The sequence below is a fragment of the Hemibagrus wyckioides genome, linkage group LG17 (assembly GCF_019097595.1).
Source record: "Hemibagrus wyckioides isolate EC202008001 linkage group LG17, SWU_Hwy_1.0, whole genome shotgun sequence".
NCBI lineage: Eukaryota > Metazoa > Chordata > Actinopteri > Siluriformes > Bagridae > Hemibagrus > Hemibagrus wyckioides.
Window position 1 is genome coordinate 2,303,205 of NC_080726.1, and position 12,923 is coordinate 2,316,127.

Sequence of the window (12,923 nt, forward strand, 5' to 3'; positions counted from 1 at the left end):
ATGATATACAAACACACACAGGTCAATAAAAGACATACAAACACACACACAGGGCATTAAATGATATACAAACACACACAGGTCAATAAAAGACATACAAACACACACACAGGGCACATACATACATGGGGTATTAAAAGACATTCAAACACACACAAACACAGACAGGGCATTTAAAGGCACACACACACAGAGCATTAAACACACACATACAGTACATGGGGCTTTAAAAGACATACACACACAGCATTAAACACACACAGGGAATTAAAAGACACACACACAGACACACACAGCAATAACACACACTCACATGGGTAAACTCACACATACATGGCATTAAAATACACACACACACAAAAAAAAACACTTACACGTATGTTTATTATGTAAAATATTAATTTTTTTAAAATTCTGAATTTTTTTAAAGCAGATAGGTTTCACGTCAGTGTATTGTGTTGTAGTGTGTGTGTGTGTGTGTGTGTGTGTACTGGAGATCACGGTTGTGTTGCACACTGCTTTTTTTTATCCCACCACAGAACACACACTCCTGCTGTACCCCCGCTGAGACCTAACAATTATCATTTTATCCACAGAACTGATTGTATGTGGAGATTCAAAGGGTCAGATGTGGTTTAATAAGACGCTGACCCTGAGCTCGTGGACTCCAAGGAAACCGGTGAGTCTGCATCTAGTCCATGAACCTTTCTGATATTTCAGATTTATTCAACACTCTGTCTCATACTTTTAAACATTTAACAGACTCTTACTGTGTTCCTGTACGTTTAAGACCTGCTGTGATTTACATGTGCCTGTGTAGATGGTAGTGATGTCATAACTCCAGATGAGTCTTTATTAACTTTACACAGTCTCTGAGACTTACTGTATTTTAAAAAATGTCCACAATAGACAGAACATAGGTCCATTACTGGAATACAGAGTGTTGAATCATGTTGTGCTGTTTATAGGAAAATAATTATCCACAAGTAAACAAAAACATCTGGACGCTTTACATCTGGCTGTGATTAATCACTTTTATATTTATGGCATTTGGCAGACACCCTTATCCAGAGAGACTTACTTTTTTTCTTTTCTTTTTTTTTTAAAATCTCATTTAATACAACTGAGCAATTGTGGGTTAAGGGCCTGGCTTAGGGGCCCAGCAGTGGCAGCTAGTCTCCTTCTAATTTACTCTAAAGAGTGATTTGTGTTACTGTCAGAGCTGCAGGGAAAGGGAAAGGGGAAAGAAAAGGGAAGGACAGGACAGGGAAGGGAAGGACAAGAAATAAAAGGACAGGACAGAACATGACAGGACAGGGAAGTAAAGGACAGGACAGGGAGGGACAAGAAATAAAAGGACAGGGAAGGAAAGGGAAAGGACAGGTCAGGATTTTGGACTGTGGTGTAAAGGTTTTTGTGCAGTTTGAAGTTATGTAATCTACTCTGGAGTAAATGTGGTGTGGATTCTGCAGGTGCACAGTGACAGGATCAGTGTCCTGCGTCTCACAGAGAGCATCATCATCTCAGCTTCATACGACAGGACGGTCAAATTGTGGGACAGAAACACAAAGAAACAGGTGTGTGTGTGTGTGTGTGTGTGTGTGTGTGTGTGTGTGTGATTTGCCTCTCTTTCTCTCTTTGTCTCAATTTCAATTCATTTCAGCGATGCTATATTATCATGACAGTGTTGTCAAAGCAGATGACTGAAGTATTGGTTGAAGGATCGATAAATATCAAGAGAACTAGATAGAAAGAAACTGAACTATAATAGTAATAATAATCACAACAAAAATAGTGCTAAAAATACTCTCTCTCTCTCTCTCTCTCTCTCTCTCAGGTTGGTCTGTTTGTATGCGGCGCCCCGGTTGAGGTGCTGCAGGTGAACCCCAGTGACCCGAGTCAGATTGTGTGTGGAGACGCATTGGGGCAGATCTACTTCCTGTCCTGGAGAGGATGACTAACACCTCCACACAGGCATCAAAAACACTCCGTGCTTCAACACTTTAAATCTTTATGCAGTGTGTTTAGTGTGTTATGTTAAAGCTCTCCTTTATTTTAATATGCTTTACTGGTGCATGATGTCTATTATAATGCATGTCTAAATTGGAGCTGCACAATGAAGTTATTGTTTTTGGGAATGTTTAATGTTTGTTTATCACTTTAATTAGATTTTTGGAATAAATGAATGAGGAAATGCTTATAGAAGGGGTGTAATAGCTGATTTATTTTGTTAAAAGCCTCAATAAGATCAGTTTAAAAAAAAAAAACGTTGTGTTTGTCCATGTCTAAAAGTAAATCGGTTAAGATGTGTGACATCCCGTGTATCAAAAAAAAAGTCAGGACACAGACGCTGAGACGGACAGAAGTGCAATTTTGGCATTTTAATAAAACTGTGGCATTGATACAGAAACATCAGAGAAAAACTGGCAGTCAGGTGATCAGAAAACAGCAACAAGTCACGGCAAGAGCAAAAGCAGAACATCAGGAAAAAATGGAGTTCAGAGTTGAAACCAGTTAAACTCTAATCACACAGGGTTAAACTGAACAGTTATTTTCACCAGATTTGTCTTGTGGAAAATATTTTATAGTAAACTATTTAACAGGCTATGAAGGCTATTTCTATCTGAGAAATTAACATGGATGTCTAAACTAAAGAAATGTTTTTTGCACACAGTAGGGTGTTTCCTCCAGCAGCAGAACAGAAAGAGAAAGCAGTTTGAAGATTTGTATTATTTTTTTTATTATTTATTATTTTATTTTCTGATTTTTAAGTTTTCTTGAAATTTTTTTAAATTATTAACCAAGAGAAAATATGGCTGAAAGCTGATCCCTCAGTTTTAATTTGACTAAGCACTTTTACTAACAATTAAACTGGATCACATAACTTCAGGGTTGAGTACAAATAGCATACCCTGAACCCAGCGTATAGAGGCTTAGTGGATGCGATGTGGACTCTGTGGAGGAGCCTCATCTTGTCAGAGATGCTGTAAAAGGACACAGTTCTGACACTGCGATCCAAATACACTCCTATTCTGTAGGGTGCTGGACCTTGGAGCTCAGTCTTGTTTTTTTTGTGCCAGAAAGAGTGAGAGAAAGTAAAACACTGCAGACTCCAGGACTGTCTGTTGCGTCCAAACAAACTACAATTATGCCGTCCTTTCCTCCTGATATTTTTAAGTGCGACTGATATGTCTACACCCATACCACTCCACTCCACCTCCCAGTAACAGCGTCCACGCAGACTCTGCTTACACAACACCTGAGTCCAGGAGTCAAATCTCTCTGGAAGATCAGGGTATCGCTGGTCTTTCAATCTACGTGTCGCCATTCTGTTCTTCTCAGACAGAATGAGTTGATGATGTGCTGTTTTGGGATCCAGAGTCAGATAACAGAAATCTAAAATGATAAAATTGTCCGCAGGTTAGATTGCGTTTTGGGCCATTGTATTGCTGACAGGTATAATTTTTCTTAAGCTTTATTTTTATTTTGAGAATATTTAAACAGTTTCTTTTGAAATAAAGCAGTTTTTGCTATTTTCTCAATCAATTCTACTTTCAATTTCACAAGATGTCTAAGTTCTGGATGAAAATCAATTACAGAGTATGATGCTATCAGCTATCACATGATGTAATGCAGCTTCCTCTTCCTCACTCCTCATCCTTTTTATGGCCTGTTCCTGAAGTTATAATATTCCATTCATTCATCTTATATTTAAAATGCTTCCTTAATCTTCATTTTCTCTCCTTTTGGGGTGAGGGATACACCACAGTATTGTGGCTCTAAGTGACCCCATTGATTAGGCATTAGAAGTCATAATTGAGAAGGCATTAGAAAAGTATTCATGAGTATTCAATTCTGGAGGTTTGAGACTTTGTTAACCAAAACCTTCAGAGCTGATCCTACAGCACACAAAGAAACCCACAGCACCGTAGCACAAGTTCCTTTCCATGTACATTATGCTATTTTCTTGATTTATGTTCCTATTTAAATGTTTGTGTCTTGTCTTTGTGGTGTAAGTTCAGTGTTGAGTTTTTTTTTCTGCAGCATCACTGAGCCCACATTCTTTGTTTCTTTGTTTCTGGTTTGTAGCCTGTTGTCTGTTCCCAGTCTACCTATGACTTTGGTTTAATTAGTGTTGCTGCTAGCCAAGCCAGAGATCTATGTTTACCCTGAGTTTGTCTAGAGCTTGTTTTGGGCATGAACTGCATTTTGCTTTGTTTTTGGTTTATTCTGCTATTTTTGTAAGAATAAATACACCAGGTTACATATGTCACCTGGTTCTTTGAGAAGGCAACAAGATGCTGCATCTTGGCTGATGCTATGGGAATGCTCCTCACGGAAGCAGTATCTGAAGCTCTGTGGGAAATCTCACCAATCTATTGGCTAAGGAGGTCATGTGATGAAGCAGAGCATGTCAGAAAGACAATAAAAGGGCGTCACGTTACTCCAGCCTCTACTTGTCTGAAGGAAGAGTGAGTGGATGCCTGGAGAGTGGCCAAGTGATCCAGCATCTCATTCTCTAGTCAGGAAACCGGGTTACAGATGTAACCTGGTGTAGGTCCCTTTCAAGGGCGACCACTACCAATTTCAGGGTGCTGCTTAGAGACCAGATTGCTTTTGTTTCAGCTGCCACAGCAGACAAAAAGGGAGAGGACTTGCACCACATGCTTGACAATGAGTGGAAGTGCTGGGCACAGCCAGCGCAGACTCTTCTGCTCTGCCAACTTGTGGGGCAGAAGGTAGAAGGCCTGCAGAAAGACCGGACAACTGGCTAATAGCAGAGCCATTTCCAGGGTCAGAGTTTCCTCAAAGGATCAACGGATTAAAGGATCTGTTCAGAGGATCAGAGTTTCCCCTTTGGATCAAAGGGGCCTTAAAGCAGCCCCTCCATGACCACTTGGAGGTCCCAGGAGGGGAGACATGGTCTGTAGGAAAGTCTTAGCTGCCTAGCACTGTGCAGAAAACTCACAGCAATGGCTGCCATGTATATAGCTCGGGGTGGGGTTGTAGAATTGTCCACCGTGCCTGAGAGAGGAGGTTTCTTCTGATGGGAGTCTTCCATGGAGCACTGTCCAGAAGGGAAATTAGGTCCACAAGCCAGACTCAGGTGGGCTAATGAGGAGCCACCAGTAATATCTGGACTTGGTCACAGCGTACCCTGCCAAGGACCCCTCAGAGCAGAGCTATCAAGGAAAGCATAGTGATGGAACCTCAGCTATGCTTGAAACATGACATCCAGCACTAGAGGAGCTGGTGAAAAGAGAAAGCCACAGGGAACAGTAGGACAACTCCTCAGAGGCGAACAAAGCCACTTCCACCTTCAGACAATCTGTGTGCCACAAAAGATAAGAGCCCTCCCAAATACCATGGGCAGGACAGTCATCTGGAACTGTTCCCCAACCTGAGAGTGAGGCATCCATCAGAAAAGGCTTGCAGCGATTACATGCCCTAAGACTGAGACCAAAGGTGAGAAACCAAGGTCTGTCCACATAAGAAGGGTATGTAACATGTGACACGTAACCCTTGTGACCTTGAGAAGGGTGTCAGTGGGGGTGAAAAAACTCTGCTCCTGAGCCAGAGTTGAAATGGTCTCCTGTGTAGCAGACCCAAAGGAATAGCTTCGGACACTACTGCCATGAGCCAAGCACCCTCTTCTCCTGGGCTGCAGAGAGGCATTGGCATAATCAGATGTCCTTTATGGCAGAAAGGATAAAATCCCCCCAAACTATCCCCAAGAAGTTGGTTCTCTGAGAAGGAGAATAAAGTTCGAACAAAGTTTGTTCTGTTTCAACAACAGTGGGCACTACACCCCGAAATAAGGAGAATGAGAAGCCCGCCTGGGTTGGGCTACAATGCTAGCCTTCTTTTCAGCAGGCTAGGCTAAGGGGCTGGTGGCTGCTGGTTGATAGCCCTAGCTCTTTGCTGCAACAAGGGAAGAGCAGGTCCTTAGGAGACATAGGCATGTCTAAAACAAAGGTTTTGTCCCTTTTTTTTAACTTTGTCAAATTGCCTCTCTGTGGCAACCAACAGAGCCATGGAACAGCTAACAGCAAGGGCCATCTGCTTTTTTAGCCCATCACAGATGGCTAAATCTGTGGCTTGATCTCATTGATAAGCCCCTCACTGCAGACAAGCTCCTTTAGCAGGTCAACTTGGTATGCCTGCAAACCCGCCATTGTGAGCAGTACCACACCGAATTAACCTGCGGGATTGTAGGCCTTCCCTAATATCGCCGACGTGGCCCAATAGAGCCTCAATAGGAGCACAGGCTTTCTCCTTGCAGCCAATGAAATGGAGAGATAGCTTGCAAGTGTCTCTTCAACCCTAGGCTTCACCACCTTCCCCAGTTCATCTAGGCTCACAATGGCTGAATAGTCAGCAGTGGCTGAGGAGAACAAATGGGCAGAATAAGTATTATCCCATAACCTCAACACCTTAGTGTGGAGGTCTGGGGAAAATGGGAGATACCTGCATGGATGTAGAAGGTGGCATGAAGCTAGGTAATGATCGTTAAGCTCAGACCGGACAATGCTAACCCTTCATCAGGCCAATTTAAGCTAAGCTTAGCAACAGCCCATGTGATCCCCTTCAGGAACTTTTTGAACATCACAGAATGTGCTGGCAATTTGACTGCTGCTTGCTCCTCATGCTCTGCCTGTTGTGGGTGGAGGAATTTGTTCAAGCCATGAACACAGAATTGTGGTGATTCGAAGAGACCCTACTCCACGTTGAGGTGTCAGTATGGCTCAGAGAGCTGAGCTCTCTCCAAAGGCCAACAGGCAGTGCAGAGCTCCAAGCCCCATTCCACGATGAGGCCAATAGTGTTGCCTCCAAAGCAGAGCTCCAAACACTGTTCCATAATGAAACCGATGGGGCAGCCCCAGCACTGAGCTCTCTCCAGAGGCCGATGAGGTGGCCTCAAGTGCAGAACATCAAGCCCTAATCTATGATATGGTGGACAGGACTGCCTCCACCACTGAGCTCTCCCCAGAGACTGACAGGTACTCCAAAGCAGAGCTCCAAGCCCTATTCACCAAGAGTCTAACATGGCCTCCAGCACAGAGGACTCCCCAGAGGCCAATGTAGTGGATTCCCATGCCTGGTCCCAAAGCCTGTTCCAGGCTCTGTTCCAAGCCCTCTTCCACACAGCAGCTTCCCAACCCATGCTCTAGAACCCTTTTAAAGCTCCATGCCGAGACCAATGTTGCGGCCACACAAGCCCTATTCCAGGCCCTGTTTAATGCCCTGTTCCAAAATCTAGGCCGAAATAACAGCCTCTAAGGCCCTGTTGCAAGCCAAGCTCCCTGCCAAGGCCAATGTAGTGGCCTCCCAGGCCCTGATGCAGTCCTAGGTCCTGCATTAGTCCCAGATTCAGTCCAGTGACTTGTTCTATTTCCAGCTCCAGGCCCTATCTCTGAGTCATGAGAGTCTAAATGTGTTACACTACCATGTAGCTAGAGAGGACATTTTTCCAACAGCGCCCAATAATTTCTCCTAATGTTCTGTCTCTGTGTGTGTGTGTGTGTGTGTGTATGTGTGTGTTGTACACCTACACTGCAGAAAATCTTCTCTGGTCTTTGGTTTTGAAGGTAAAATCATCTGAAATGCTGCACCTGTGTAGACAAAATGAAGATTGAAAAATAATGTTGAAACATATGAAAATAAAAAATGTGATTCCTCAACACCTGGACTTAGAGCCACAACTAAGATATTGACCAAAAATGTCTTAGCATTATTCAGCATTTGAATGTAAGCATCAGTGACATCTTCCATCCATCCATCCATTATCTATACCCACTTATTCCTAATTAGGGTCACGGGGGTCTGCTGGAGCCTATCCCAGTGCACGTTGGGCGAAAGGCAGGGGTACATCCTGGACAGGTCGCCAGTACATCACAGGGCCACACATATAGACAGACTCAGTGACATCTTGAAAACAATCTGAGTAACCAATAACTTTTCCCATTTGAAGCTCTAGCAATAGGTGTTTTTACTTTCAGTTTACAGATGGTTATTTTCTGTTTTTCTTGACCTCAGTTCTTAGCATATTTATAATCTGCATATTTGATGTTCAGTAAGATTCAGTTCTGGATTTGATGTTGAGGTTTTAAAGTCAATGTTAATCCATTGTAGCAGATGACAATAGTCTTGTTCCTGCTTACTTCTTATTACTCTTATATGAATGCTTCTGTACTGTGATGCAGAAAATATTTGTTTGTTTACCTTGTGGATGGATTTTCTTGAATTCCTCCTCACAGATTTGCTCGACTCGTTTTTTCAGATCTGAGAGAGATTTCCTCACTCCATCAAATGAGAGATGTTGATTGACAGTGAAGCTGGGTGAGTCTTCACATCCAGGAGAAAAACAGAGAGACGGGAAACTCTACAGAGAGGAAACACATCATAGAGAAGGAGAAAAGTGTAGGAGAGCAACGAATGAATCTCAGACTGAATCAGACCAAAGACACACTTGTGATCTCAGACAGGAACATTTCCTCTTGCTGTAATGAGTTTTTAGGAGGAAACATTATGAGGAACAGCGCCCTCTGTAGATCAGACAGTGAGTGTTACCTGGAGGAAATCGATGTCATCGGGTATCTGTAAAAGCTGCTCCAGCTCACTAACTCTCCTCTGAAGCTCATCAATTTCTGGCTGTAATCGATTCAGGAGTTGTTCAGCTTGTCTCAGGTCACTTTTCACCTGAGCTTTGATCAGCTCCTTCACCTCCGAGCACTTTTTCTCCATGGAGCTGATCAGCTCAGTAAAGATCCTCTCATTTTCATCCACCGCTGCCTGTGAAATCATTTGTAAGGGAACACAAACACACAATGGAACAAGTGTTATTCAAAGAGCAACTCTTTTACTTACTGTGCTGTGAAAAAGAGAGAGAGAGAGAGAGAGAGAGAGAGAGGTGTGTGTGTGATTCCTACCTTTATAGTGTCCACAGTCTGATTCAGCTCCTGCATCTTCTTCTGCTTCTCCTGGATCCTCTGCTGGGATTTCATCTGCTCCTCCATTAACTCATTCTGAGACCAAATAAGATATATGTAATTATTTTTGTATCAGCAGCTCAGTGAGTTACTATTATGTACTATTACTATTATGTAAGTCCACTTATATTCTACAGGTGGAAGAGATTGATACAAGTACAGGCAGCCTTTACTACAACAGGTGAACAATTTTAAATTAGCCTACAGCAGAGTAACAAATCCAAGCTTCCGTCAGGTGGCCCACAACCAGAAAAATCCAGTATCAAAAATACCAGAGAACATTGAAGAAAAAGCACTAGTTTTGTTGGAAAGTGGCATCTGGGCCAGCCTTCACATGGGCCAGCCTTCAATCCCGACATGAATCAGTGACCCTGTCACCGGTTCACCACTGTTCTTTCCTTGGTCACTTTTGATAGATACTGACCACTGCAGACCGGGAACACCCCACAAGAGCTGCAGTTTTGGAGATGCTCTGATCCAGTGGTCTAGACATCACAATTTGGCGCTTGTCAAACTCATTCAAATCCTTACGCTTGTCCATTTTTCCTGCTTCTAACATCAACTTTGAGGACAGTTTCCATTGTTAAATGTGCTATAAAAATAAATTGAAATTAATTGAAAAAATATTCACACAAATGCATTTTATTTATTATTTTTGCTTTTTATCTGTAGACCTTTCACTGGAGTTATGAAAGAATTGATGTTAGTGAGAAAGGCCACATCTTCCTTCTTTTTCTTCTAATGAGCTTACTATAAACTTCAATTGTTATTTTTCTGCTAGTGACAAAGTTTGCACATGACTGGGCTTTGCACTAACCACATCAAATGCAAAGATTTATCTATTTGCATTTCTGTAAGATGCTAAACCACATTTCTTTGCTGTACATTTACTTTGCAATGGCAATAAAGTTCTATCTATCTATCTATCTATCTATCTATCTATCTATCTATCTATCTATCTATCTATCTATCTATCTATCTTTATCTTTTATCTAACTGAACAACTTAATAACAGTCTTTTGTACACTACCTGTGTACAACAGCCCATTAAATTCTAATAAAACGTCACTTCACAGTCAAATCAAAGCAAATGAATAGTTATAAAGTTATAATGATCTCCAGTTCTCACCTGTTTTTCAGTTCTTTCTGCTTTAGCTGAAATTGTATCATGGCCTTTGTGTTCGTCTATCATACACAAGTAACAGATGAAGCTTTGGTCAGTATGACAGTAGATATCAATCAGTTTGTCATGTTCAGAGCAGATCTTCTCTTGGAGCTCTGCACAGGCTTCAACTAACTTGTGCTTCTTAAAGGCAGGAGACTGATAGTGAGGTTTAAGATGATCTTCACAAAAAGAAGCCTGACAAACCAGACAGGACTTGACGGCTTTGTGTTTTCTCCCAGTGCAGGAATCACACTCCACATCTCCAGGTCCAGCGTAACAGTGAGCAGGAGAAGCAGCTTGGAGTTCAGTCTTCTTCAGTTTCTCCACCACTTCAGCCAGCATATTGTTTCTGCGTAGATCAGGCCTTGGAGTGAAGGTCTCTTTACACTGGGGGCAGCTGAAGACACCCTTCACATCCTCCTGATCCCAGCAGCCATTAATACACACCTTACAGTAACTATGGCCACAGGGAGTAGTCACTGGATCCTTCAGGAGATCCAGACACACTGGACAGATGAACTGATCCTGACTCGTTGTAATACTGGCCTCTGCCATTTTCCTATACTCACACACTGGAAGAGAGAGAGAGAGAGAGAGAGAGAGAGAGAGATGGAGTGAGTGTCTGATTTTCGTTTCCTCTCAAATGAACTTCTTGGTTCAGTATGTTTCATAGTGTGACAGAGAGAGTAGGTGTGGCTTTAAAGAGAGAGGGGTTTAGGAATTGAAGGATAAGTATAGCAGAAGGTTTTGGTGTAAAGACATAAAGAGCTTCTTTGTGATTTAAGGAGTCAGATTAATTAAAGACTGATTTGTTATGAATATCTTTGTTGTGTATTTAAAAATATAATATTATAGAGAGATATAAGGTATAAGGTACAGTATGTTGATATCCTATAGTGCTTTTATAGAAACTCCTACAACAAAGTGATTATTGACCTTTTCAGTAGAATGACCCTTCCAAAAGAATGTACCAAAAGTAAGCGAGCAGTTTTGAGAAAGGAAACAACCAGCAAACAATACAACTCCAGGTACCAAGTTACTTTTCGGAGTATTTATACTTTACACTTTATAATTTATACATTAGCAAATGTGTCAGTGAACTTTAACTACACTACTTTAAAGAGGCATCAGAAGCCTTCAAAACTGCAATGTTGCACACTTTTAATCCTGTCCACAAAAAAAGGAGAAAAGTTATAAAAATTCACAATCACAAAAGGATATAGGATATGTGATTCGGCTCCAAATGTTCAAAAGCCACTGATTCACACATAACCATAAAGTGCATTTGTGTGTAAATTAATTTTTTTTGGGTTTGTTGAGGGATTTCTCAGAATTTGCTGAGCTTCATTTTCAAATAATGGACTTCTCATTTGTTCTAAATATCTTTGTGAGATAATTCAATTCTTCTGTATCTTGAAATCACAGGAAAGTTCATTTAAATGAAAAATCTCTATTTTCTTTTTCTTGTTTTACAAAAATACTGGAATGTTTATGCATAAAAAAAGTAATTGACAGGACAGTATTCTTATGAGGCTGAATCAATTGGCAACAAAAATGTCACAAGAGTTTTTAATAAAAAAAAAAAAAAGTTTTTAATAAAATAAAAATAATAAAATAAATGATTTGTGACCCACAGCAGACTCTTAAAATACAGGCCTGTAACTGTAAGTATGTTTGAAGTCTTTTTAATTGCTGTGAATTACAATTGTGACTTTAACCCGAGCTGTGAATTTGACCTGTAAACTGCAGTCAAAAGAAAAATCTTTAGTTAAAGCAAGTGGTAAGTCCCTTGGTAATTACCGGAAACTCTCCTTGCGTGCTGTTTGCCTTAACTTATGCAGTGTTAAAAGTGTGTGTTTGTAATACAGATAATCTATCTTTTGTGAAATGACTCATCTCTGATCCTCCTGTGCATGATGAAACCAAATTTCTGGCAATAAACAATAGTTTTAATGACTGTCTGACAAACTCCCACAAATTGAAACAGAATTTCATCATTGCACCGGTTGAGGCAAGTAAGCATGGAAAAAAAGAGTAAAGTAATCAGTACTCATTTCTTCCTGGAGGCTTATTAGTTCTCTTTAGAGAGTTAAAAGTCTTTTTAATGTGCTATATCATTTTTATTTTTAGAAGGAAATTTTTTGCCTTAAAAGTCATTAATCAGATTGTTGAAGTTATTTATTTTTGAAGTAAAAGCTATTTATGCTGCAATGAGTCTTAGTGCCTTCAAAACACTGATTCAGCCATCTTTCTCTTCTTCACTTTCTCTTATCTACATTTGTTTAGTTTTGTTCACTGAACTGCTGCACAGTTCTTTCTTCCTTATGAAGTTGCTTTGGTCTTTTTTTTGTTGCTGTTGTTAGGTTAATTCAGGTCAGGTAAATGTTAAAAACAAACATTTGTGACGTGCTATTTTTTGTTGCTAATTGAGTGATAACAATGAAGTCATTTTAATGATTTTTTTATACATAAACATTCCTACACTTATGTAAGAAAACATTTGAATATGCAAAATGTGGTCATGAATAAATTGTTTAATAACAGGGAAGCTAATCAAAATGGTAAAATTCTCTACACCCTTTCTTTAAAAACTGAACTTCCTGTGAATTTCGGGGCTTACCTAACTCTCACACACCAAACCACAAGGCTTCTTTCAAAGTCACAAACCTCAAAGTGCTAGTGTATTTCTGTTGGTTGATGTTTGTCAGTTGTGATGGTGCTTGTGGTTGAGGATAATAGCAGAAATATGCTGACAGTATATTTACAAA

General features: G+C 40.7%; 2 protein-coding genes across 2 annotated transcripts in view; one reads left to right on the forward strand and one right to left on the reverse strand.

Moving 5' to 3' along the window:
• The window catches only part of tep1 (telomerase-associated protein 1), a 44,040-nt gene extending 41,710 nt beyond the window's left edge, over positions 1–2,330 (forward strand). Inside the window, exons 54-56 of the mRNA XM_058414114.1 lie at positions 597–679; positions 1,473–1,577; positions 1,838–2,330. Coding sequence (XP_058270097.1) covers positions 597–679; positions 1,473–1,577; positions 1,838–1,957 — 308 coding nt within the window. The 3' untranslated portion in view covers positions 1,958–2,330. The remainder of the gene's footprint in view (positions 1–596; positions 680–1,472; positions 1,578–1,837) is intronic.
• A 36-nt stretch (positions 2,331–2,366) lies between these two features.
• LOC131368166 (tripartite motif-containing protein 16-like) lies at positions 2,367–10,955 on the reverse strand. The gene is made up of 6 exons (XM_058414115.1): positions 10,120–10,955; positions 8,931–9,026; positions 8,572–8,793; positions 8,224–8,383; positions 7,554–7,613; positions 2,367–3,396 (listed from the first exon to the last, which is right to left on the reverse strand). The coding sequence occupies exons 1-6, from the start codon at positions 10,708–10,710 to the stop codon at positions 2,867–2,869; spliced, it is 1,659 nt and encodes a 552-aa protein (XP_058270098.1). The 5' UTR covers positions 10,711–10,955; the 3' UTR covers positions 2,367–2,866.
• Positions 10,956–12,923: the final 1,968 nt, after the last annotated feature.